Source organism: Calidris pugnax, unplaced genomic scaffold, assembly GCF_001431845.1.
Source record: "Calidris pugnax isolate Ruff unplaced genomic scaffold, ASM143184v1 scaffold407, whole genome shotgun sequence".
NCBI lineage: Eukaryota > Metazoa > Chordata > Aves > Charadriiformes > Scolopacidae > Calidris > Calidris pugnax.
The window spans coordinates 510,642-536,764 of record NW_015091179.1 but is presented as its reverse complement, the minus strand read 5'-3'; the positions used below and the strand labels follow the sequence as shown (position 1 = coordinate 536,764).

Below are 26,123 nucleotides of genomic sequence, written 5' to 3'. Positions count from 1 at the left end.
GCCCGGTGTTTCATACCTTCAACTGTATGGGACAGTCCTCCTCTCCTCTGCTTTCCTTCCCTGTCCAGTAGGCATTTTAGTATAGGCTCCAGAGCAATATAGTTGTGAGCCATTGTCTCAAAAAGCATCCCTGTTCCTTATCTCTTCCCACTGCAGGCCTCAAAGGAATCCACTCTTTCTAACAGACCTTGTGCTAGACAGCAGCGGTGTTCACTTCAGCCCCCCTGTGGAGAGCTTTGAGAAGTCCCTCGTTTCTCTGTTCGATGAGGGAATCCTGGTGACTCACACTGTCCCGCAGCTGGAGAAGGTGAGCTCTTCAGTGTCAACAGTGACAAAGCTGTGAAAGTCTCCTCAGTGCATTGCAGCTTGGCATAGACACCCCTGAGCTTGTGCTGAGGGGGGACAGTTGCAGAAGTAGGTAGTTAGGAATCCAGTTAAATTAATTTAGGCACAGGACTGTGCTAATGCAGTTCCATTCTGACGGGATTTCTTTAAGCTCCCCAGCACTGTGGCTATTTTATGTGGTTTCTATCAAAGCAAACTTTGGTGCTGCACCTTCTGTGGAGACATGTCCTAAGCAGCCTGGTTGCCCGAAGTGCACGGCAGCTGGTAAAAGCACACTCATAAAGGAAATGGCACTTTTTCCAGTGCTGTCAGTCTGGTGCAGATCTCTTCTGCGTATGCATCCTTCTGCCTGTTGCTGTCAAAGACCTGTCTCCCTAGATCCTCTTCCTTTGGGGGTGCAGCATAAAACTCATAAAACAGTTCCTCACACAAGGTAGGAGGATGGACTGCATGACTTCCCAAAGGTGCCACTAGTGATTGTCTTGCCCCTCTCCTGAGGAGTCATGGTTAGGTCTGCTAGTCCTGAAAGACCCCTCTTCTTCCTCTTCCAGTATGTGTTGCAGAACATGCTTATCACAGACACACCCTTGCTGGACTCCGTGGGCTTGCATGAGCCAGAAGTGGAAGAGCTGCGTGAGACTGTGCGATCTGCCATTCGAAAGGCACTCATCCCTCTCCAAGCCTATGGCAAGAGATATGAGAAGTTCTTAGAGCTAAATAACAATGACCTCGAGTTCTTCCTAAGGTAAGTGGCTTCTGACAAAGCCATCTCTAACCCAAATGGCAAGCCTTTTCAGAAGCTGTTGTGTGGATTTGCGTGAGAGTGTGGGATCTGTTCTGAGACCACAAATCTGCAAATGCCTCAGGTGTGAGATCAGGCATCCATCAGAGGCAGCCTTCAGCCGCGGGCAATGGTCCATGCTTTAGAGGACACTGGTGGTGGCAGTGAGAATTTCTTCCTGCCTCTGACAGCAGTCACATTCCTGTCATGTTTGCAAGTGTAATTGGAGATATTAATGGCCCTAAAAATGACTCATCCTGTTTGAAAATCCAGTTAGCATACTTGACTCCGACCTCTTTCAAATAGCATCTGTTCAGGCTGATAACATTCTGTAGAAAGTAATGTTTTCTGTTGTTTCAGCCGCATTGTTTTCACTGCCAAAACTCCTTGCACCTACTCTGTCCTTTAGCCTTTGTTGCTTTAATGCTCTTCTTTTTAGGTTCTCACATTTTCTCCAAACAGTGGGACTGAAGCCCCTCTTCTCTTTTGTTATTCCAGCTTAATAAATTTACAAATCCCATCTGACAAATTCCTGTCTCTTCCCAGAACACACTGAAGTGCTTGCCCTCCCCTAAGGTGCCTGGGGATCTTGCACTTTTTTACACCAGTATTTTCACTTTTGTCTCTCCTCCTCCTCTTGCCTTATTAGCTCTTTCATCTCTTTCTTCTGCTTCTTTTCTGCAGCTAAAATATTATGTGCTCTTATTCCACTCCACACTCTAAAACCCATCATAGGTTTGAGTCTGTCCCTTCCATTGCTCCCCAGTAATGTTCCTCAGCTACCTACCAGTTCCATTTCTTCTCCTACATGTCTTCTGAAACTTGGGGGCCTATCTATGCTGCTTTGTGGGTGTAACTGCAGCACGGGTAGGCATTGGCAGCCTGGTTTTCTCTGCTTGGTGTTGGTAACCATAGCAGTGAAGACACTTAAGCAGAGCTTTCAGTGCAGGCTGGTCACTCAAATAGATGGACTTTAGATGGGATGTCTTTGCTGCCATAGCTTCCCGTGCTCAGTTAAAGCTAGCACACATGTACTTGACTGTGGTACAAACACTCCTCACTTCTACGTGGGCATATCTTTGGTTGTAAAGTCTAGAAGGTGTTGGTACCCTTTCAGTCTGTGCTCACAGAAAGTCGTATGCATTCAAATTGATGCATGTTTTAATAACTGTAAACTTACTCATTATTAATTTCATGTCTTGATTCTTTGGGCAGACACATCTGGACGTCCTGCAAACAGCCTGGATGTTCAAATGATCTTAAAGTCTACGTTACCTTTTTTGTTGGTGTTTTTATTTGCAGAGAGTACAGAGAGCAATGTCCACCTGCCCAGGAGGTGATGGATATAGTAAACATGCACTTGGCTGAAAAGGAGAACCTGGACAACACTGTACCTAGTTCTATTGTCATTGGTCCCTTCCATGTCAGCATAGAAGTTGTTAAGCAAAATCTGTCCGAAAAATACAAAGCACTTGCCACTTCCATATTGGACATACTGGCTGAAAACCTCCATTTGCAGGTGGAGGATGTAAGTTACCTGGTTCAACAGATTATCTGTCCGTGTCTTGTGTAGTCCTTCTGCTTTTGAAGTTGCTGTGTTTGTGAAACGGCCAAAAGACATCAACTGAGGCCACATTAGTAGGGACATTTTAAAGATTGCATTGGAGTGATTAGTTAAAAAAACCAACTAGAAGGGAGATACGCCGACTGAACCAAATCAAGTATTAAATATACTTAAAAAATTATGTGCCTGAAAGCTGTATCTCCTGAGATGAAAGTCTTCAAGACCTACCATCTTATAAAAATCTGGATAGAAAAGATCTGCCTGCTAGACAACTGGAAGGTCCTTCTGCTTCCTCTGAGGATAATGAATATGGACAACTGCATCTTCCAGAGGGTTGTCCCAATCTCTTACTGTCATCATTTCAACCACATACCTGTGGTTCCTCTTCCTTTTTTTTTACCAGTCTCATTCCATTTGAGCTCAAATGAGGTGGATGGAGAAAGACTGTGGAAAGAAAAAGATGGAACAGGACCATGTGCTCATCACTTTAGACCACCTTCAGAATGGGAAGCGGGTGGATCATGGCAGGTTTTCCTGTTTGCCCGTTAGCAATTAATGACTTTTTGATTGTCTTTCCTCTGCTGTGTCTTCCTGCAGATCTGTGGTGCCTATGAATCTGTCAGCCGCAAAATGCACGAGAAACCAAACACTATTGAGGAGCTGGCGGAGCTGCGGGAGTGGATGAAGGGAGTCCCCGAGCAGCTGGCTGTGCAGGAGGTAGGACAAGCTCCCCTTACAGACAGGGAACACCAAGGGAAGTGAGGAGGAAATGTGTCAATGCAATGTGTGGTGTCTCAGAAGCAGAACTCCAGTTTTTTTTGCTTGGATGTCTATGTATGCAAGGCCATAAGATTCCTGGCTTTCTGTTTTTGTAATTTTTTTTTGCTCGGATGTCTATGTATGCAAGGCCATAAGATTCCTGGCTTTCTATTTTTGTAATTCTTAAGATTTGTATTTTTAAATGCACATATCATGAATTTAAATATCTATGCAAAACAAAATAGCAGTTACAAATCTTACCTAAAAGACTTATGTATGCTTTTTGCTACCTTCATCATCCATTCTGCATTTGTGTACCCAATACCTGTCTCCTAAAAATGAATGTTGTTTTCAGGAAAATATTTCTGCTATCAAATGCTTATATTGCTGTTAATGCATTTCTTCTAATAGTACATTTTAGTGCCGAGATATTTCAAAGTTATTTGAAGTGTACGTCTTCTCCTGGTGAACAAATGGGGAACAAAGGCATCAAGCTGTAAACTGACTTGTTCATGTCAAGGAAGGAACCTGGAGGATAACCCCAAACACTCAATTTCTGGCCGGCACTTTATCCACTAGGTCACACTTCTTTTCATTCAGATAGAACAGAGGGTGATGATGGCGTGATCGTTCGCAGAACAAGGGGTTGTAAATCCATTCCCACTGTTCACACAGCAGAGAAGCAGCCTACATGGCATTAAGCTTGTGTGACTAACACCCTTCAAAGGCACCTCATGAAAATGAGGTATACACCAGAGAGTCGGAATCGGTATGGTCTAAAGGTGTCTATTTTTTTGTCTCTTTTCTCTCGCCCCATGCAGGAACTGATTCGTGAAGTCACGGAAGATTACAAGGTCATGGAGGAATTCCTTTACAATCTGACCGAAGAAGATTTCAATGACATGTGAGCACAAGGCTTTTCTCCCACTGCCAAAGTGGGACACTTTGCAGCAATTACCACCCTTGGTGCTTCAGGGGCTCTGTGTCTGTCAGGGGCTCCAGCAGAACTTTTAAGTGCCTCTCAGGCTATATGAGCACTGAATTCTTGAAACGAAGCTTATAGAGAAGAAGCGTGGGTTCATGCTGCCTTCTGGCCTGGGGCAAAGCAAACTGGTAGCTATTAACCTGTTTAACTTATTAAAGCTCTTTTCTCTCGGTTTTTTGGAGACATTTGCAAGGTCTCAAAGCACCCAGTTTAGTCTGTATCTGAAACTGAATGAACACTTCCAAGGTAGGCACACTTAGGTTTGCTTAGAACTAGGAAGGAACATGAACCCTGTATTATTGTTACTGCATTTCTTTTTTATGCAGCCTCCTCTTAGTTTGATCCTTGGCTACGTCATTCAGATTGGAGCCTGACAATGCCCCAGTAGCAGAGTCAGCTCACAAAACAGCTACACAGCTTCCAAAGGCAGCTCAGCCCTGGAAGCACCTCTCGTATGACATGGACTTGGTCCAGTGCGACTGCAACCTGAGTGAGTCTCTGCAGAGAGACTCCTGTATCTGCGTGGCACTCCCCAGGGTGCTCTGGCAGAAGCCTCTCTATCCAGGGCTTCGCTGTATCTGGGTTACCCCGGCCCCTCACTGCCCTGCTTAACAGGAGACTGGCTTTTTCAGTAGCCCTGAAAAGCCACAAGCCAAGACGCTGACCCCATTTTTTTTTTTTTTCCCCCGTTCCTTGTGAATACATTGAAAGACAGACATTCCCTCTGGATGCCAACTGTTATTTTGCTGTCTCCTAGCTTTTCAGCAACGTGCTGGATTTGTTCCTTTTAAAAAGGCCCTCCACTTCTCCCCAGCCCTCTCCATTTGAATAGCCTAGTCACAAGGGCTGCATATCAACAAGGAAAGCTGAAAAAAATGTTTTGTTGAAACCACATGTGTTTCTGTTGTTGTAAAGCTTCCTTGTTTGGTGGGAGTTGGCTTTCTCATGCTGTTATTTTCAGCATTTCAAACATATGCTCAAAAAGCTTAACTCTCTCTCTCCTCTTCTTTTCTTTTTTTTCTTTTTTTTTTTTGTTTTGTTTGTTATATCATGTGAGTGCAGGTGGGCTGCAAATTACTGGCCACAGAAAATAATTCTGCAAACTGAGGCTATTCGGCTCCAGCACCTGGAGGATGAAGACAAATTTCGCAAAATCCAGGTCATGGATCAGAATGGCTTTCAAGACAAACTGGAAGACATGGAGGTATTAAGCCACTAACAATAAATTGTCCAGAGAAGGGGCCCTTGAAGCTCTTGTGGGGAAAAATTTCAGATGAGATTTTAGTCAGATGAGTTTTTAGGTCAATGTATTATTGGACCAAAAATTAAAAACAACCTCCCCCCTCATTTTTATTTTTTTTTATTGGAAGCTGGGCTTTTGATTAAGAGTTTCATTTTTGTGTGAAAGACAATACTCTGCAGAAATACTGATTTTTCACTGGGAAGGTGTTCATCAAGGCACAGTGTTCCGATCCTTGGTGCTCAGGCAACGCATAGACCTCCTTTTTCTTTCTTGTGTACTCAGTTCCCTGCACAGCATCTCCTGTGATTGCTGCCATCAAGGGGGAAAATGCAGCATTCAGTCATGGAACTCATCTCACCTGAAAGACCCTTGAAACAATAGCAGTTTTGGAGCTCAGATATCTTTGGTTTCTGCTGAAATAGTTTGAATTTTATTTTTCACCAGAAATTTTTAAATGCAGGAAAGAAATGCAATCTTAGGCTGTAGTCAGGGACCTAGATTATCTTGGAAATAGCCTCCCAAAAAGGTAATTCCCTAACATTAGATTAAAAAATGAACAAAAAAACCCCAAACAAACAAAACAGAACCACCAAAACAAACCAAGAGAGTTATTAGAGAAGCTCTAGACATGTGTTGTTAAACAATTCTTGGAAACAAACTGAATGACCTAGTAGAGCTGCCATTTCACTGATTCTGTAACTAATGACAGTATAAATTCAGTAGCAAGAAATTTGGGTACAGACTCGCTGCTCCTACTCCTTGGGGATCAACTGTTGTCACAAAAATGGAAAGCTGGTGGTCATCACATTTGCACTTTCAACCACCTGACCAATTGCTTCTCCTCGCCACTTTCATCATGGTCTAAACGGAAGTGCAATTGGATTTGGGGGTGGGAGGGTGATTGTGAAATTGTGAGCATAAAAATCTTGCCTTTTGAATGCAACAAAGAACACACCAGGAAGCTGAGATCTCCAGAGGAAGCACTGGGTTTTAGAGCCACACCTCATGCCTGCCTTTTCTCTTCCAGCTGACTGTAGGTGGCTTTTCCGTCCAGGTGGATGTTAACCAAGCTCACGAGTTGGCTAACAAAGCAAGGGAGGTCAGGAATAAGCTGAAGGAGCTTCAGAATTTGGCAATTCTCTACAACAACAGGGAGAGAATCTTTGGGATGAAAGTTACTAATGTAAGTGTCAGGTCCTGTACCTACAGGACCCTAGTCTTTGTTGGGCCTCCTAGGCTGTAGGTAGAGCAAATAACGAGACACAGTTCCTCGGGAAGGAATCCTTCATGCTCTTTTGGTTTATCTGATGAACGGCTCCTCAGTCTGTAGAGTGCCTACACTGCCCCGTCCCTCCTCTGTGCTGCAGAAGAGCTGATCCCAGGTGAATGTGGCAGGCTGTTTGTGGGCCTGATATTGCCACTTCTGTGAGAGACTTTGGGGGCTCGCACCCAGATCTCAGTGATGTTAATGAGGAGGAATTTGATGGGGAAGTCTCTGGAAGCAGCAGTTCAGAGGCATCAATATCTGCAAGGCTGTTACTGTGGTCACATAAGCGTGAATGAGAGTGGTTGTGTAGTGGTGTGCAGGCAGCTGGTGGGGCTGGGACCGTAGTGTGTTCTCCTAAAGCAACCATATATATATAGTTGCAAACATTCACTTTGCCTGTAGCTGCTCAGCTGCCAATGAATCACTGTTATCCACATCCAGCCTAGTCTGGCTGCTGACTATGAGGAGTTCACGTGATTCCTTCCTGTCTCCCTCTGTGGTTCCTTCACTGTGGTGTGCAGCGTGTGCTTTCGCTCACTGTGTGTGGACTGCCCAGCAAAATCTCCTCATTCTGCAGCCAGAGCTGCTGTAGAGGCAAGTGGGGAGAGGGCTTTCCATGCCCCACACACGCTGCAGGCACAGCTCCACTGGATGAGTTTTGGCCTGAATGTGTGAAGTCCAGCTCTGCCAGTTGCTCTCCCTGGGAATCTCGGTTGTGGTCCCTGAAGTAGTCTGATGCATCCTCTTGAACTACGTGTTTTCTCATTGCTTGATTGTGATTCAAAAAAGAATTGTGCCTTTTTTTGGCCTTTTGACATGCAAACAGTTATCTAGAGGAGAATACACTTGTTGCTTATGCTTGCTTTTTCTCTTTTTCCAAAGTACGGCAAAGTATCCAGGATGGTTAAGGACTTCCAGCCATACTATGATCTCTGGACTACAGTGTCAGACTGGATGCAGTGGTATGAGAGCTGGATGAATGATCCTCTCATGAAAATTCAGGCTGACCAGCTAGAAAAGAACGTCAGTGACTCTTTTAAGACAATGCAGAGATGCGTGAAGCAGTTCAAGGACTCGCCAGGTAGATAAGCCATCTGGGGAAAGGAAGTTGGTGCACATCAGCATTTTGATGTGAGGCATGTCACGGAGTGTTCTGAACAGGGGTTGTCAGGATGTCACATGGATGTGTTGTGTGTATTAGAGCAAGCTGAGAAAATGCTAGCAAAGTTATTTTCCACCTTTTTTCTGGAACTATGATGATTCACATCTAGACGCTAGTGAGCTGCTTGAAGTACCAGTTTGGTATTGAAACAACCAGGCTGCAAATCCCTTTTATAGCTAATTCCCAAGACAGTACTAAGATAAAAGCCACCCTCTTATATTGCAGTTAATATTTACTCATTTATATAAAGTAAAATAATCCAGTCTAGTCATAGTGAATTACTATAGAGCCCAGTGGCTAGACGTGTGGGTTTAAGCCCTAGTGCAAGTCAGGCAGTAGAGAAACTTGAATCCAGGTGCTGTTTTCTTGGCCAATCCTCTATTGGCCAATGAATTTAATGGAAAGCCAGAAGAGATCTTGATTTTGTTGTGAAAAATTGAAATTGCAAAATCTGGATGTTTTCTGTGGAATGTAATAACTGTTTTCCTGCCTGAATGTGTATGAAGTTTAGATGATCACATCCAGCCCTTGCAATTCACATGAAGGTCTTTTCATCATGCCTCCTAGTAAAGCTAAAATTGAGACTTCAGGTGTAGCTTAACTTCCCATTCCATGATAATCAGAGATGTATTGGTCATTCTTTAAAGCTAGTTCTAAAATCTCCTGCCAGATGGCTTAGATTGAAATATATTTTGCAGTGGGAGATTTTTGATTCATCCTTTTTAGCTTGAACTCGCTCTTAAACAATGCCATGAATCAGCCCCAATGGAGGAGGTGATGAGTGGATGCGTGAGTAACTATGAATCATTATGATAAACAGAAATACTAAGAATACCTGCTCGTATTCATTGCAATATTCCCTGGCACCTGGTAAAATATATGCTTTGTCCTTGAGTCTGCTTGTCTTCACACACCACCCAGCAGGGAGTGTGAGGTGGTCGCATCCTTCCTGTGAGTGAGACCACACGGGGTGCAATAAGAGGAGACACGTGGCGTAGCCAGACTTTGGAAAGAAATCAAGTCCCACATGCTTTGCCTGTCCATTCCTTTACTCACAACTTTGTCGTGCTTGAGCCCATATTAAAGAATTAAATTTGTTTGCCTCTTGTCTTCTGGTGAGCTGTAGGCTAAGGCAGACTTGTGCTTAGCGTAGACTTGCCTGTAACAGACTTTTGGCTAATGGGCAGGTCTGCTTCTGAGAGTGGGCTTGAATCCTTGCTTAGTAGCATTATAGAGAAAGTCTTTGTGCCCTCGTTACTTCAACCTGCATTTTCCAGTGCTCTCTCCTGATGCTTACCTACCCCATACCATGTGTCTACAAGCACATCAGGCTTTAGATGACTTCTAGGAAGTTCCTTAAGGCAACTTCCTCACACGCTGTTGTTGCTGATGTTCTGTTTCTCTCCCTGAAAGCCTGCCAGGGTGTGGCAATGGACTTTCGAGACAAGATTGAAGACTTCAAACAATACGTCCCCTTAATTCAAGGGCTGCACAATCCTGGTATGAGAAGCCGGCACTGGGAGATGCTCTCGGAAGATATTAACATCAATATCAACCTAGAACCCAATCTGACAGTTGGTCGCTGCTTGGAGATGAACCTGCTGGACCATATCGAGAGCATTACTAAAGTAGCTGAGATAGCTGGCAAGGAATACGCCATTGAGAATGTGAGGAGAGAGAGACTTGCCATGTCTTTGGTTGCTTCTCAAATGTTTCTGTTGAGCAGGCAGTCGTTGCCTTGGGTGATGTTCCTGTTGTCCCAGAGCATTAGACACGTTCTGCAACACAAGTAAAAAGGCTCCTGGCCTTACAGAGGGGAGCAAGGGCCATGCGACTGAGTTCACACAACTAGAAGAACATTTCACCTTGCATAGAATTTACACTTGTAAGCGTAACAGCACCTCACTGTGGGATTAGTAACTGTTTAAGTTAAAATAAGTAGGTTGGGTGCATTCTGCCATTCAAACAGTATGTCAGGGAGATTAGCTGTGGCTGGAAGTGGAGGTGGCAAGTCCTTTACCACAGTAAACGCACAGGGAAGACTTCCTGGCTGTGGAGATTCATAAGTTAGATAGTCTTCCAGCTTCAGTTCACCAGTTTGAGTGTGACCTAAGGTGGTCTTGACTGGAAGTCATTACCTTCTGGGGCTTTTGTTCTCTGAAATCTCAGGAGTTCCCAATGGATAGCTGTGCCTTTCACAAAGCCATCGTTAACCATAGTCATTAATAGGCACTTTGCTGGCAGCCTCTGTGGCATAAATGGGCCTGGAGACGAAATTGCCCTTTTTTCCCCTTCAAGGTGTTCCTTTCAGGAGAGCATTGAGTTGTTGAGTCCCTGGGCAGCACAGAGGAAACGTGCTGTTGCTGAGTGTCTCATGCATTAAATACACAGCTGCGGTTTCCAGTGAAATCCAAGAGAAAAGGATCTGTCACTTGCTAGGGAGGAGCATTAAGAGAGTTGTGGAAGCTGGGATAACCATAGCAGAGGTTGTGTCTGACAATTAAATTGCTTTTCCCTCTGTTCCAGGCACTCAACAAGATGGAGAGTGAATGGAACTCCATTTTATTTACTGTGGCGCTTTACAAAGACACAGGTACCTTCATTCTGAAAAACACCGATGAACCTTCTCAGCTCCTAGATGATCACATTGTCATGGTTCAGAGCATGTCCTTCTCACCATTTAAGAAACCCTTTGAGGAAAGGATGAACACATGGGAAAATAAGCTGAAGATGACACAGGTATTGGTCTCCTACCTGCACATGTGGTGAAATCAGGCGGCTGGGCTGGGATGCCATGCTTGAACGTGGACACTGTGCAGTTGCTGCTAGGGAGCTGGGAGGGCAACTGTCAAGAGAATATCAGTCTTTAGGAAGGGAGAGGGCCTGTCAAAGCCTCTGACTCTGGTAAAAGAGTGGATAAACTCAAAGCCTTATTCTGCAAATAGCAATGATGAAGTTCCAGCTCTTTTGCTGCCTATTGCAACACTTCTTGGTGGGGCCAGGACTCTCCCATTGCTGGGAATAGTACATCAAGCAGGAAAGAGGAAATGACAGAATTGCAGGGTCTGGCATATTTTATTTGTCATTCTTCTTCCTCAGAAAAGCTCTTTTCACAAAATAAAATCCCCACCTTACGGTGTGCTGACATTGTGCTATCTTCTCTAAAATACAGAAACACTAGCCACAGAAATTTGACATAGTACCACAAATTCCCTTTGAGCTTTAGTATTGGCTTACATATATTTCTAAACTACCCCCATTAAATTAGTGGGTGTTGATTCTGATGCCTGACAACAGTTAATAAAGGGGATTTCTAGGAAATTGTTAATTATTTGGGAAGGAAATTCCAGCTCCTGATGCTTCGGGTAGATTTTAGAATTGTGGAAGGTTTAAGTGCAGCATCACCTCTTTTTTTTATTATTATTTTTTTCTTTTTTTTCCTCTTTTCTTTAAACCCATTCTGGTGCACAGTTTGAATGGTTTAGTTGAACAGGTTCATAGCATGGTGTCCTTATATGTTCTTCTTGCTTCCCACTAGGATGTCCTAGATGAATGGCTGAACTGCCAGCGCTCTTGGCTCTACTTGGAGCCCATCTTTAGCTCAGAGGACATCAAAAGACAGCTCCCATTGGAAAGCCAGCGCTACCAGGCCATGGATAAGGACTGGAGGAACATCATGAAGAATGCTAACGAAAACCCTGAGGTGTGTGGCTTGATGAAAGCCAGTGTAGGTACCCCAAACTCTTTGAAGCTGTGTTCACACAAGGACCACCTTTGAGTTGTTGTTTTTGTAACAGTGTGGGCATGAGCAGTGCTGTATAAACCATACAATCTTGCCCAGGGCGGTGTGCTAGGTCTCTTCTGTTGCAACTTGGCCTTTTGTTCTGGTGTTCAAACAGTCATTCCTCTGATGCCTTGCACCAAGCTGTCCATCCCACCAGATACCTTCTCTTCAGCACACAGACTCCCTATCCCTACAACTTTTGTAACCAGCCTGATACCTTCTCTTCAGCACACAGACTCCCTACCCCCTACAACTCTTGTAACCAGCCCTGCTATAATTCTAATCCATAAAATAACTCCTTTGATTCCTTCTCAAGACTGACTTTTAAAATTGTTTAGAGCCATTGTTCTTGCCTGTGTCTGTGTCCTGGTAGCAGTGTTCTGCACGCTTCTGTTCTCCAGTCTGCACTTCCCAGGACTCCAGCACCAATTGTATTCCATATTACATATTACGACTCCAGCACCAATTGTATTCCATATTACAAATGTTGGTATTTAGGAGAACCCAGAAATGTGTTTGTCACATCCGTAAGCGCTGTTTCTCCTCCTTACCCACAAAGCTCACACCTCTCCAGATCCCTGTGAAAATACTCCCGTGAATGAGTCATTTAAATCCTATCACTAACATCACTGGGCAACCCAATTATCTCCACAGCCTTATCTCCCACATGCTCAGAATACTGATGCTTTCTGTTCTGTTTATAGGTGATTTCTTTGTGCCCTGATCCTACGCTACTAGAGAACCTGCAAGAATGCAACAAACTACTCGAACTTGTGCAGAAGGGGCTGAGTGAATATCTGGAGACAAAAAGAAGAGCTTTTCCCAGGTAACCCTGCATTTCAGTGGGCTGGATCACACTCCCCGGTTCAGAAAATAGGAAAGGAGAGGCTCACTCCAGTTCACTCTGCCAAGAAAGAGCAAAACAATCTAAGCTTAGGATATTGTCATGAGACTGCAAATATAAGCAAGGCTGTGCCTTTCAATGCTGCCCTCTGATGGGGAGAAAACAGGCAAACACAAATGTTGTGAGTTGGTAGCATCGTTGCATATGTGTGCCTCGTGATTTGTCTAGAAAGGGTGGGGTAAAATGAAAACCTTCAGGTAACTCTATCCCATATTCCTGAAGGAATAATTCTATTTGATTCCCACTTCGTATGAGAATAACTGACTTCTTCAGATGGAGAAGGTTTTCTCTACAGAAAGGGGGATGGCTGGAGTGTGGCTGTTACTCTTCTGCACAAAGTGAGCAGTCAGAAACAGTGTCTCTAGGAATAGGCTTGTTCCTCATCTTACCAGGACTTAGCCCCTGGTGCTACAGTGGAGAAGCCTCCCCTCATGCCTCTCTCCGTGTTTCTAGGTTCTACTTCCTTTCAGACGATGAACTGCTGGAAATACTGTCTCAGACAAAAGACCCCACTGCTGTGCAACCTCACCTCCGCAAGTGCTTTGAGAACATTGCACAGGTAGGCAAAGTGAGCACCCTGCTGGCTTGGCCCACCTTTGGGAAGCTGGTGTTACGTGGAACTCAGAGGCATGCTGAGATCTGGAGGAGCGTTCACGTTCTGCTGTGTGGAGATGTATCTCCTGGGAACCTGTAACTGCACCTAGACACAACAGGGTGCTGCCTGCCCTGGAGTGGGAGTCAAGCAACCTCACTTCAGATGTTTCCTAGGCATGTCTGCCTAGGAACTGGGCACCCTTAATTGCTTTATAGATAATGAAGGGAAAATAGGCATCTGCAAAGGGCAACTTAAAGAAATTCACTTAGATTCCCATCTTAGGAGGAAAGGACACTCCTTCTGGAGATGTCTGTCCATCCCACCATGGAGGCCAAGAGAAATAGCTCAGATTTAGCTGTCTGCTCACAGGCACTCGGTTAGGATGGAATCCCACTCTTGCTGACAGCCTCAGGAGGCACAAGCAGTGAACAAGCCTGAACTGATTAAGTTTCTGCCTTCATCCCTACTTAGGAGCTGGGGTTAACCTGGCTATTTTTCCTCTTTATTATTCCTAATAGGCTTCAGACTCCATGGCTAGTCACAGCTTGCACCACCACAATACTCAGACACTAAAACCAATCTCCTAGTCATTAGCTTGGGAAAATAGAAAGGAAATTGAACTGGAAACCTGGTGCAAAGCCATTGGAATAAATAAGGGGACTTTCAGTGGTATGGTGGGGCACTGGAGAAGCTGTTAAAATTTTACTCTTAAAACCAGACACTCTGACCTCAAGGGAAATGAGTTGAATCTACAGAATTGAACAGGAATCAAGGGTTTGAATCCTAGGCAGGCAATGAGAAATGTTCATTCTACCTATAACGTGATTTGCTTCACTCAAGTTAAACCAGTGATGTGGATCTCTTGTTCTCATACAATCATCCTCCATCTTTTGGAGGGGTCATTTTACACATCTGTCACACACTTTATTACTATTGACAACCAAGTTTGGCCAGATTTATAATGAGCATACACCACTGCAGCCTGGCTGGCCCATAGTGGCAGGAAGACAGGGATAGAAAGGAAATCCTCGATTCACATCTCCTGTTGCACTTCTTCCATTAGCTGCTGTTCCAGGAGGACCTACAGATCACACACATGTACTCTGCTGAAGGAGAAGAGGTGAAGCTGTTTCTTCCCATCTATCCTACTGAAAATGTGGAGGACTGGCTGCTGGAAGTGGAGAAATCCATGAAGGCCACTGTAAGGGACAACATAGAAAGGTCAATTGGTGCTTATCCAGAGGTAAGAATTGTATCACAGACTGACAGGTCTCTGCTGTCTTGGTGCCATAGAGGTCACCAGTGATGGGGCTGAAGGATTTGTGATATTCTACCAGTTCTAAAGTACAACCTTTAATCCAACTGTGTACATGTGTCAAGTGTAGAAAGTGCAGTTGAGCAAGTAGCTAATGGTCTAGGAGAATGCAAACGCTGCACACTCACTTAACAGCCACAGAACAGTTGCCAGTATCATAGAAAAACCCTGTGTGAATCCATTTCTATTCCTCTCTCCAGGCAACTTCCTCTTTGTAAGGATCTACCCTCTTTTGTCATCTTCAGCTCTCATGTCTCACAGTATGCTGGAAAAGGCAACCAAGGCACTGTGAACTCTTGGTTTCAGTCAATGCATCAGGGGATGCATCTTGGCTCTGGTTTCTGTGTAAAAGCTATGCTAGTAGAAAATTTAAATTTTTATTTGTTTTGAGTCTAGGGAGGGAGGTTGAAAAAGGAAAGGCCTCAGATATTTCTGTTACCATTTTTATTTGTTTTGAGTCTAGGGAGGGAGAAAGGTTGAAAAAGAAAAGGCCTCAGATATTTCTGTTACTGTTTTCTACTCAGTCTGAAAATTTGAAACTAGGAAAGTTAGAACAGACCAGAGGAGGGGAAGCGTTATTTTGGGTCTCACAAATTCCTGTTCTTCACCTGCTGCTGGCCACTTGTAATAGGTTAGCAACCTGCAGGTGACAGTGGAGAGAAAGCACCTGCTGTACCCAGTGTCCAGAGAGCTGTGTCTGAAGAAGATTTCTTCACAGCCTGTTTTCTACTCAGTCTGAAAATTTGAAACTAGGAAAGTTAGAACAGACCAGAGGAGGGGAAGCGTTATTTTGGGTCTCACAAATTCCTGTTCTTCACCTGCTGCTGGCCACTTGTAATAGGTTAGCAACCTGCAGGTGACAGTGGAGAGAAAGCACCTGCTGTACCCAGTGTCCAGAGAGCTGTGCCTGAAGATTTCTTCACAGTAACTAGAGGAAAAAAGGAAAGTCTCTTAAACAAGAACTCATTTCTTATTTGTTAATTGTGCATTTCAGAGCAGGGAGGTGTAGAAATATTTTTTTTAAAAAAATTGTCTTACCACTTTTTTTTTCCTCCTTTTTTTTATTTGTTAATTGTGCATTTCAGAGCAGGGAGACGTAGAAATACATTTTTTTTAAAAATTGTCTTACCACTTTTTTTTTTTTCCTCCTTTTTTTAAGACTCCACGTACTACATGGGTCTTGGAATGGCCTGGCCAAGTGGTCATTGCTGGCTGCCAGATTTTCTGGACAAAGGAAGTGTCTGAAGCTCTAGAAGCTGGAGATTTGTCCAGCAGGCTTTTCCCACAGCTGTGTACTCAGGTATGAAAATGAATGTAAGGTGAGATTGTACCAGATGGAGACTTTTCAATCATCAGACCTTAGATAACTTATACATACAGCCAGAATAATACTGTAGAAGAAACAGAGACAGAGTCCTGCATAGCACAGCTTAAAAACAGGTAGAAAAAGAGGTTCTTATCATCTTATCATTAGGATATTTGTCATCGTAAACCCCAAATAATATACAGTACTGATAATGTGGTCATTACCTGAAGACAGAAAGAAGGTGAAAAACAGCTTATCCAGGGTCACCCAAGAAGTCAAAGGTGGGGGACAACTGAAGTGATTGAGAGTAGAAATAAAAGCTAAATCGCATCCTTCATGTGTTCCATGCATCTAATCACACCTAATACCGGGGAGATATGGTGTCCTCAGCTCTGGGCCTCACGGTGGCTCTAACTCCTTATTTTCACCTGAACATGGTAGTGGTGTAGGCAAAAGTCAGCTCTGAGCCAGCCCTGAGTAGTATTTGCTTTCTGAGGAGTCATTTTTATCTCTGACAAGAGAAGAGGCAGAAGTTGCCTGGACACAGCCTGTGATCTGCATGCCATAAGTTTGACTGCATTGTGGTAGTACAGCCTGGCTCTTCAGGATGTGCATTGCTCCAGAGTACTTTCTGTTCCTTCCCCAGCTGGGCGATTTGGTTGCCCTGGTCCGTGGAAAATTGTCCAAGATGCAGCGAGCGGTGTTGTCAGCTCTTATCGTGATTGAGGTCCACGCCAAGGATGTTGCAGCAAAGCTGATTGAGGAGAATGTGACAAGCATGAATGATTTCGAGTGGATCTCCCAGCTCAGGTAGAGAACATAGCTGTTGAACCTCACCTGGCCGGTCTTCATTCTCCTTACCCATCAGCCGTGTCTGTGACAAACAGAAACCAGAGTTTGCACAGTCTGTAAGCACTATTCCTGAGTCACCTCTAACATCCCTATGAAGAGTGGGATTGAAGTCTCCTAAGGAGGCCAGTTCTAAGGGATCTGAGGCAGACCCAGCTTTGATGGCATCCACTTTGGCAGTGCAGACTAAGCTATACCATGGTGTTTGACAGCCTTACTGTCAGAGGGTACACCTCCTGCCAAGAAGGAGTATGACACCTGATATAACACCTGATTCCAGGTCCTGAGAGAACTCCTGTCCATCCTATTGCGTTACCTTATCCTTTATTCTCTCAAGAGGGGAAATCCCATGACATGCAGGTCTCCAAACCTGCAGGCTGTAGTCTTGTGAGCTGCTTTATCGGCTGCCAGCCAGTTTATCTTTCTGATGTCACGTTCATTCATCATTAGATACTACTGGACGAGGGGAGACCTGTACATCAGAGCTGTCAATGCTGAATTTATCTATGGCTATGAATATCTAGGGAACAGCGGCCGTCTGGTTATCACACCCCTCACTGACAGGTAAGGAGATTGCTTTCTGGGTAATAAGTGTGGGGGGATGTTTCCAGATGAACAAGCCTCAGGGATTTAAACTGAGCATCTGACCATGCTGGTCTCACTGCTTAATGTATGTAAATAGAAACCATTTGTACAGTAAAGGAGTACCTGAGACGAGGGTGTAGGAGCACCCTGGCATCTGTTCTACTGTACTCCTAGTGATCAGTGCTCAGACTGATTGCTTTCACTCTCCTGATTCTTAATGTCATGCTCTCACTTATATAAAATGCCCACCTGATAGCTAAGGAGCTCTTCTACAAACCACTAGATAGGGACATCTAATACTCCAGAGTACGTAGCAGCAATAATAGTTATACCCTTTTGTAAGTGTCCTTTTTCTGGAGAGTGAATTTGTAGCCAGTGGCAGAAGGATTTATCCATGCAGGCCCCCATGAATACTAATCAAGGCCAAATAGCTAACTCCTTTGCAGAGTGCTGCATATCTAAGTAGTTCCATAGAATAATAAATGATGGATTCCTACTTGTCTCCAGCTGGAAAGATCATACGTCTCCCTTGCTGAAATCAGTAATAGAAATGCTTTTCATCATCTGGCCTCTTCTTTGTTGCAGGTGTTATCTGACACTCACAGGGGCTCTGCACCTGAAATTTGGAGGAGCACCCGCAGGGCCAGCAGGAACAGGAAAAACAGAAACAACCAAAGACCTGGGGAAAGCACTTGCCATCCAAACTGTAGTGTTCAACTGCTCTGACCAGCTTGACTTTATGGCAATGGGAAAGTTTTTCAAGGGACTAGCCAGGTACAATGAAATGCTGTGTGTCATTTTAAATGAGTGGGTAGGATACAGGGATGCTGGCTGCTGGGAATTGGTGAGTAGTTATCATAGCAGCCCAGAGGAGCAAGCAAAACCCTCGTAAGTGGGTTACTGTGTTCCAGAATGAGCAAAGTTATAAAATTCCTGCCAGAAGGGAGCAACAGTTGAGCCAATTAAAAAAAAAAAAAAAAAAGGATAAAAAGAGATCCTGTTCATTTAAGGCAAAATTAAAATGCTTTGCACCAATCCACTATTAGAAACCTGTAAATGTTTGCAGCTCTGGCTTTTGTTTTAATATCATACACATTGAACTGAGATTCAGCCCACAAGCTGCTTAATCTTAAGAAGGAGAGAATCTGCTGAGTGTATCCAAAATTGAGCAGCCAAGAGAGACTGCTCTAAGCCCTGAGGGATCCTCTAAGAGACGATTCTCTCTACATTTCAAACAGAGCTGGTCCAATTAGTCTGTTGTGTGCTGGTGAATCTGAATTAGTTACTCCAACAAAAGCTGATACTCTTCTCAGATGTTTTCTTTGTAAGTAATTCCACTTCTTTCTTAAAGCATGCCTTGTGGGAAGATCACCTTCCTCATATACATGCTTCCAGCTTATACATAGTCTTCCAAGCGCTGAAAAATGGACTTAAGAGATGTCTGAATTTTATCTGCTACACTTACAGAGCAGGTACAAAACAGGAATTCCACTTCACACCTCTTTCAAGCCCAAATCTTTAACGTGCAGAATTTGTCCCAGGCTGTAGGGTCAGACGTTGCCATGGTCTTGCAGGGACCATGCACCTTCTCTCTTCTCACATGGCCTGGGGTGCATGGTCGGCGTGAGGGGCTACAGCACCTTCCACTACGTTGGTACACTGGGGCTGCATCACTACCTCCTGCAGGATATTGAGTGCCTTTTAGATTCACTGCTTGTCTCTGTGCTGCCTCCCCAGGACTTGGATTGATAGTTTCTAGGTCTAGCTGGACTTATGACTACAAGTGTGCTCCTGTGTGATGTTCCTGCTTCTCCCCATTTTTCCTTCTTTTGTCAGCGCTGGCGCGTGGGCTTGCTTTGATGAGTTCAACCGCATTGATATCGAGGTGCTGTCTGTGGTGGCCCAGCAGATCACAACCATTCAGAAAGCACAGCAGCAGAGGGTACGTAATTAATGTGTGGATGCAAAGGCAGCAAAGAAATCTCCACGTGAGCTGGTCTAGGCAAGTCCTTGTCTTTGCATGCATCTTCCCAGAGGACCTACTGCACTGCTCGGGGGCAACTCAGACAGATAGACTTGAGCTTGGAGAGGGATGAGTAATGCCCTGGCTGTGGCCCATCGTATCAGGCCATTACATAGTCAGCATCCTGACTGGGTTTTGTAACCTCACTCTAGTCTGTGCTGCCACAGTTGCTCAGCCTGAGCTGCAGTGCCAGGAGGCTTTGGTGTGAGAGACACTCCGGCACAGATCCACTGAGCTGGTACAAATTGGAACTGTGATAACAGCAGCCGGTGTTCTGCCATGAGTCGTTCAGCACTGCGTTTGCCTAAATGTGTTGTCCAAGCTTTAGTGGGTTCACAAAACCCAGTAAGTGCAGAAAAATGCACACTCATGCACACACGGAGTTGCAACGTGAAGTGCATTGTTGGCTTTACGTGGAGACTCAGCTGTCAGCCAGTCCAGCAGCCAGCCTCTGCTTTCTCTTCTCTAGACTCAGAGGGGTTAAGACCTGAATCTCCTTGAGTTTGGCTTGGAATTAGAAACTTCCACTCTGTGAATTCTTCTGCATTACTTTATCCCCCATCTGAAATTACTACCTACACAGCTTTAAAAAGGATTTAGGTTTCTCTTTGCCCTCTCTGCCACGAATTAATTCAGGTCCAAACTCTACTGCAGAATAAATGGAAAGAAGTTTGTTTACAGCTGGAGGGATATAAATCTGTTCAAGAGCCAAAAAAATAGATTGTATCCTATCAGTAAATCTACCATGAGCCTAGTTTCTTAAACAAGGAAAAATATTGCTGGTAATACTGGATTCCTGCAATGGGACCAAGATGGAATCACTACAGTTGGGGGCAGCTACGTGTGTCCATGCTTGATAATTTAACTACTGAAAGCCTTTGTTTTCTGCTGCATTACTAAATTTGCAGATCAGGCTCTGTTCTTTGAGGATGATTGTGTTTTTAATCTTCTAGGTGGATCGCTTCATGTTTGAAGGCACAGAGATCCCCCTGGTCCCCTCCTGTGCAGTCTTCATTACAATGAACCCAGGGTACGCTGGGCGCACTGAGCTGCCCGATAACCTGAAGGTGAGGAGGGCAGGCTGCAGAGATGGGAAGAAGAGGGGTGGTACAGGTGCTGATGCTACCCAGACCACCAGTGTATTCATGACCAGCACTAGGATGTGATGCTTTTGGAAAGTTTCTAGGATCATTTTGAGATTTGAATCACATCTGTAAGCAAATGGCACTCCTCAGATTGCAGTCAGCAGGGATGCTACCCTGACAGGTGCCAGGCACACTCATGCTGTGTCCTCTAAACAGTCTGGGATACATACTCAGCCTTTTCAGTTTGCTGGAAAAAGCAAGAAACAACAGTGGTTTGATCTTGTGTTGGAACTGTATGTTTCAGGCTCTCTTCCGTCCTGTGGCTATGATGGTCCCGGATTACTCCATGATTGCTGAGATCTCACTCTACTCCTTTGGGTTTAATGAAGCCAAAGTTCTTGCAAAGAAGATTACCACAACATTCAAACTATTGTCAGAGCAGCTCAGCAGCCAGGTAGGTGCCTGAGTGTTCATGACTTTTTTAAATGTGAGGCTTTCTCAGCCTTGCCACAAAGTACTTGGATGGTTCTCTTGGTTCCTTGTGGTAGCACATCACAACCAGGTCACAATACCCTTTCATCAACTACCACCATCCTTTCTAGTTCTCATTTCTCCTCTTGTGGCTGAACCTGCGTTGATCTTCAGTCCTAGTTAGGATTACAGTGACAGGAGAGTTGAGCCAAGCAGCTCTACCTACTTCTCCCCCATCAATGATTTTTCATCATCCGGTTATTCTCATCTTCCTTACCCATAATCTGTACAGCTGAAGACTAGTTAGTTGTTTGAAGGATCCTGAGAGCAGACTTGGATGAAGGAGCAGTTGTTCTGAAGGCATAACTCTCTCTTTCTTTTTTTCCTTTTTTTTTTTCCCTTACCTGCTAACTGAGTGCCTGCATAGGTTCACTCTTTTTAAGGTGATGTATCTGATGACATTGTTTCCTCTATGCCTTATGCATTTTCCAGGACCACTATGACTTTGGGATGAGAGCTGTGAAGACGGTCATCTCAACAGCTGGCAACCTCAAAAGAGAGAATCCTACTATGAATGAGGTAAATGTGCTTATACTTCACACTGTCATAGACTTGCGTGGCCTTTTCTGCAGCCACATAAGAGGCAGGATCTCTGAAGTTCTGATTTCTTAAATCTGTGCAGGAGCTGATCTGCCTGCGGGCTATCAGGGATGCCAACGTACCCAAATTCCTGCAGGATGACCTCAAGCTCTTCAGTGGTATTGTCTCAGATTTATTTCCCAAGATCAGAGAAGAGCCTGTTGATTATGGCATCCTGGAAGAAGCCATTCGCAAATCCTGCATCAAAGGGAATCTGAAGGACGTTGATGGTGAGGGGAAAGGCTCTTCACAAGCTCCCTCTGGGCCTGGGCTTTTAGTCCAGTGCTCTGCCCTAGGACAGAGAGACCTGATCCCGGACCCTGGGCTTTTAGTCCAGTGCTCTGCCCTAGGAAAGAGAGAGCTGATCCCAGACCCACCTCTGCATCATCTTCCTCTACAGGTTTTGTGGCTAAATGCATCCAGCTCTATGAAACCACTGTGGTTCGACATGGCCTTATGCTAGTGGGGCCAACAGGCTCTGGGAAGACAAAGGTATGGTTGAGACACTGTGCTAGACCCAGCAAACTGTCACCCACCTAGTGATGCAGAGGGTTAAGCTTCACAGAAGACTCTCACTCCGTAGAAGTGAAGGGACCGAGATGCTGTCTTTTATTATTGATTTATAGCCATGGGGAAGTATATTAGTAGCTCGCTCTTTCTAGTTGAGAGATTAAGCTGAAGTTTATTAGTTCTGCTGCCAGTTTCTAGGGCTGAGACATACTTTGACATCTTGCACAGGCAACCTAACTTCCTCCACCTGCATCTGAAATGCTTAATTTCTGTGAATACGGACAGGCATCTCCTACTATGATATTATCCTTCACTCCATCTCATCTCCTTTCTGAAGGAGATTGCTTTTTGAATCCAGTTGCTGAGAGAGCAAGTGGCTTTGTCATTATGGAGCCATGGCAGTTAACTCTCTTGCTCTCCTGCTTTTGCAGAGTTACGAAGTCCTGGCAGCTGCAATGACGTCACTGAAAGGTCAGCCTGCTGCCAGTGGTGGGAATTACGAAGCAGTCAGCTACTTTGTTCTCAATCCCAAATCCATCACAATGGGCCAGCTTTATGGAGAGTTCAACTTGCTAACGCATGAGTGGTAAAGTACAAAACCTGCTTTCCTTCCTTCCAGATGGGAAACGTTTTTCTTCTGGTCTTGAGCGTCTTCTCTTCAAGGCTGAGAACTATTTAGGGTAGTGGCATAAAACCAGAAGCGACGAAGTCCTTATCCCCACCAAACTACAATAGTCACGGCGATTTAAGCTGACATCTTTTATTGTGCGCTTGGCCCGGCCGCCAACACATGCCCAGACAGTGAGTGCAGCTCAGCTGGCAGCATTAACTGCGTAACAAGGAATAATTCAATTGCTTTGGAGCACATGCCCCTGCTCTAAGATACAGCAGCTTAAAAACATTTGCTTTGCTTCTGAAGAAAAGCGATCTCTGCACTGTGCTCTTGAATTGTTCTGTATAAATACTCTGGTGGCCTTGAATGATGAAGGATGACTTTGAGGCATAAAGGGGCATTTCTTTCCCATTACCAGGGCTCCTGCTTGCTTATGTGGTTTGGAACAGAGAACCAATAGCCCATTTGCCCTCTTGGCAGCCAGGTCCTACTGCTTATGTTTCCATGTGTGACCTGAGGTTGACTTTGCAGCTCACTTTATTCAGAAGCTAAGGTGTGAGAAGCAGTGTGAATCTCCCTTTGGTCCTGTCATCCACCGCTTGCTTAGGGGAAGAGCTAAAGACTCTATTCTGTAAAACCAGGGAAACTAAATAAATGTGAAACTAACTGCCCCTAGGAAAAGTGCAAGCAAATACACATTACCAATGCTGAGACCCAGAGCTTCCCAGCCTGGGCTCTGGTGCATCTTTACTGAAGGACATTTTATAGGATATTCCAGTTAAGCTTGACAGTTTATTTATGATGTGACCCTACCCAAGGGCAGCACACAGACACGTCAACATGACAAAAAGAAAAATACAGCAGCCATGTACAATGTATTTACAGACAAACCCATCTGTTTTAATCAGCTGAGCTTTAGAACAGACTGTTTTCCCTTGATCTCAGTAACAATACGTTGGAATTCACTAGCACTATAAAAATAAGTAATTATTTAATAACAGGAGTAGAGTCCAGAGCCTGAACAGAAATTGAAGTTCAGGTTTCCATGTACACATTAAGGTCTTGCTGTCAACAGCCAGCATTCCTTGTGTGTCTGTTCTGCTCACCAGCTCCAGCATCACTGGCATTCGCAGGCAGCTGAGGATGGGGAACTTCAGTTATAAAGATGGTAGAGTCTTGCTCTTTAGCCTGGATTCATCCTCCTAACCTATAGTTACCCACATGAAGCATCTGAATCAGCAGAGTAGCTGCCCTGAGTCTCCCTTTACACTTGGCAGAGACAAAGAGGCACCTCCAGAGCAGATAACCCACCTATGACTTGAACTGGGTGCTAGCAGGGCCTCTTTGTTTTTCACTGAAGACAGAGAGGTTAAAGGGAAGCTTGGCATTTTATATTTAGATAACATGAAGTCCAGGTTCTAATGCCCAAAGAAATTGTTTCATGGTGCTGCTCTGGCTGAGAGGTATGTCTCAGTCCTCCTCAAGAAGTGAGGTGCAGGTATCCTTGGGCACATGAACACCAGGGTAAGATCTGTTGCCTTATATGGTGGAAACTGCCATTTATTTCAGCAAAAGCAGAATGGTGCAAGTCGTGCCTTCCTCCCACTTTTCAGGACAGACGGGATCCTTTCCTCACTCATCCGTCGGGGAGCTGCGGCCACTGACACCAGCAAGAGGTGGTACATGTTTGATGGGCCAGTTGATGCTTTGTGGATTGAGAACATGAACACGGTGCTAGATGACAATAAGAAACTGTGTCTCAGCTCAGGGGAAATCATCAAGCTGACAGAGGTAACTCATCCCTTCTGCTTTTGCTGCCTGTTGTCTCTTTTCCTTCCTCCCTTTTGGAACAGACTTGCCTTTTACTTCATACTTGATGTCTGTCATGGACTTGTATGGAAGTTGGTGTCTCAGTAGCAACCCCGTGTTGGCCAGACCTCTGCTGTGCTGCACAGACACCACAAGAAGAGGGCTCCTGCAGCAAAGGGAAATATTTCAGCTTCACCAAGTTATTCTGAAAGACATATCAGAAGTGATCAAACCCTTATCCTTCTTTCTCTCCTTTTGTGATTTCCAGAGCATGACCATGATGTTTGAAGTCCAGGATCTGGCTGTTGCTTCCCCTGCCACGGTCTCCCGCTGTGGCATGGTGTACCTGGAACCGAGCATCTTGGGGCTGGAGCCCTTCATCCAGTGCTGGCTGCAAAAAATCCCAGCCATCATGCAGCCCTTCTCACAGCAGCTAGCATCTCTCTTCAAGAGATTCCTCAAGGTGAGCTACCATGTTGTTTCAGCCCCTCCATGGCTTGGAGCATATCAGCTCAGATATCAACCAGCCCAGACTTGTCAGAGCCTGGTTTTAAATGCCACTGTGGGAACACTTCAGACTAACGGTGTACAAACTGCTCTGTGAATTTCCTGGGTTTAATAGAGGTTATTCACCGATCCCTACAGATGTTTCTTGGTCTTATTGGTGATTATTGTTTGTTTTATTTCCTTTTAAAATTATCTTCTGGGCACAATCATCCACTGCTTACAGTGGGCTTACTCCAGGGGGAAAGTCGTAAGAACAAGTCTTGTTATTTCTGATCTTCTCCTGAGCCTCTATTTTAATGAATAACCCAGAGCTGTGAAGGAAAGGTCTGAAGGGAGCAAACTATTTAACGGCAGTGATGGCACAAGATGCACATCACTGTTGCACAGAAACAGAAGGCAGGCCCAGAGGTTTCTTGTGGCTAAGACTGAAGCAAGCAGTTTGATTTACTTTTCTCCAGTCAAAATGGTGGTACTCGGGATGCAGCAGGAAAAAGCAGCATTCTCACTCATACCCTCCCTGCTAAATGTAGCAGGGGGGCAAGGAGGAACCAGAATCCTAGAAGGTAAAAGCAAAGTCAAGGGTGTTGGGTGATGACACTGAGCTGTTCCTGCCTCTCCTTTCAGGAGGCCATCAGTTTTGTCCGGAGTTTTGTGAAGGAGATTATTCCCTCAATGGACAGTAACCTCACAAGGAGCCTCCTCATGCTTTTGGAATGTTTATTTCAGCCTTTCATTCCCACTGAGGTACGATTGGGCTGCTATCATTTGTGTGCATCTGTAACTCTTAAGGGCACTAAGTCATGCAGAGGGTGAGTCACCGGAAAACAAAGTGTTGGTGCAGAAAGGTCATGCTGTAGCTCATCTATGTGGCAGAAAGCAATACAACATCCTGCAAAGCACAGGTAAACCTGGAAGGATTACTCTTTGCCCACTGAGAGATAAACTCCATGCCTTCTGGGCATGGAGGGAAGAGGTTCACTTTTATTTATAGCAGAGGGAATTGGAGAATGAGTGGAAAGCAG

The 26,123-nt window shown here is 44.7% G+C and overlaps 1 protein-coding gene across 1 annotated transcript in view; it reads left to right on the top strand.

Annotated features, from left to right (window-relative positions):
* DNAH1 (dynein, axonemal, heavy chain 1) overlaps window positions 1-26,123 on the top strand; it is a 68,259-nt gene that overhangs the window by 11,232 nt on the left and 30,904 nt on the right. The window contains exons 11-38 of the mRNA XM_014959406.1: window positions 157-307; window positions 897-1,090; window positions 2,429-2,654; window positions 3,288-3,407; window positions 4,271-4,353; window positions 5,497-5,638; window positions 6,705-6,860; window positions 7,827-8,025; window positions 9,520-9,773; window positions 10,633-10,845; window positions 11,645-11,809; window positions 12,595-12,716; window positions 13,248-13,353; window positions 14,453-14,632; window positions 15,864-16,004; window positions 16,657-16,820; window positions 17,310-17,423; window positions 18,030-18,218; window positions 19,281-19,386; window positions 20,421-20,534; window positions 20,857-21,006; window positions 21,516-21,602; window positions 21,706-21,892; window positions 22,063-22,154; window positions 22,604-22,758; window positions 24,399-24,576; window positions 24,863-25,057; window positions 25,726-25,845. Coding sequence (XP_014814892.1) covers window positions 157-307; window positions 897-1,090; window positions 2,429-2,654; window positions 3,288-3,407; window positions 4,271-4,353; window positions 5,497-5,638; window positions 6,705-6,860; window positions 7,827-8,025; window positions 9,520-9,773; window positions 10,633-10,845; window positions 11,645-11,809; window positions 12,595-12,716; window positions 13,248-13,353; window positions 14,453-14,632; window positions 15,864-16,004; window positions 16,657-16,820; window positions 17,310-17,423; window positions 18,030-18,218; window positions 19,281-19,386; window positions 20,421-20,534; window positions 20,857-21,006; window positions 21,516-21,602; window positions 21,706-21,892; window positions 22,063-22,154; window positions 22,604-22,758; window positions 24,399-24,576; window positions 24,863-25,057; window positions 25,726-25,845 — 4,303 coding nt within the window. The remainder of the gene's footprint in view (window positions 1-156; window positions 308-896; window positions 1,091-2,428; window positions 2,655-3,287; window positions 3,408-4,270; window positions 4,354-5,496; window positions 5,639-6,704; window positions 6,861-7,826; window positions 8,026-9,519; window positions 9,774-10,632; window positions 10,846-11,644; window positions 11,810-12,594; window positions 12,717-13,247; window positions 13,354-14,452; window positions 14,633-15,863; window positions 16,005-16,656; window positions 16,821-17,309; window positions 17,424-18,029; window positions 18,219-19,280; window positions 19,387-20,420; window positions 20,535-20,856; window positions 21,007-21,515; window positions 21,603-21,705; window positions 21,893-22,062; window positions 22,155-22,603; window positions 22,759-24,398; window positions 24,577-24,862; window positions 25,058-25,725; window positions 25,846-26,123) is intronic.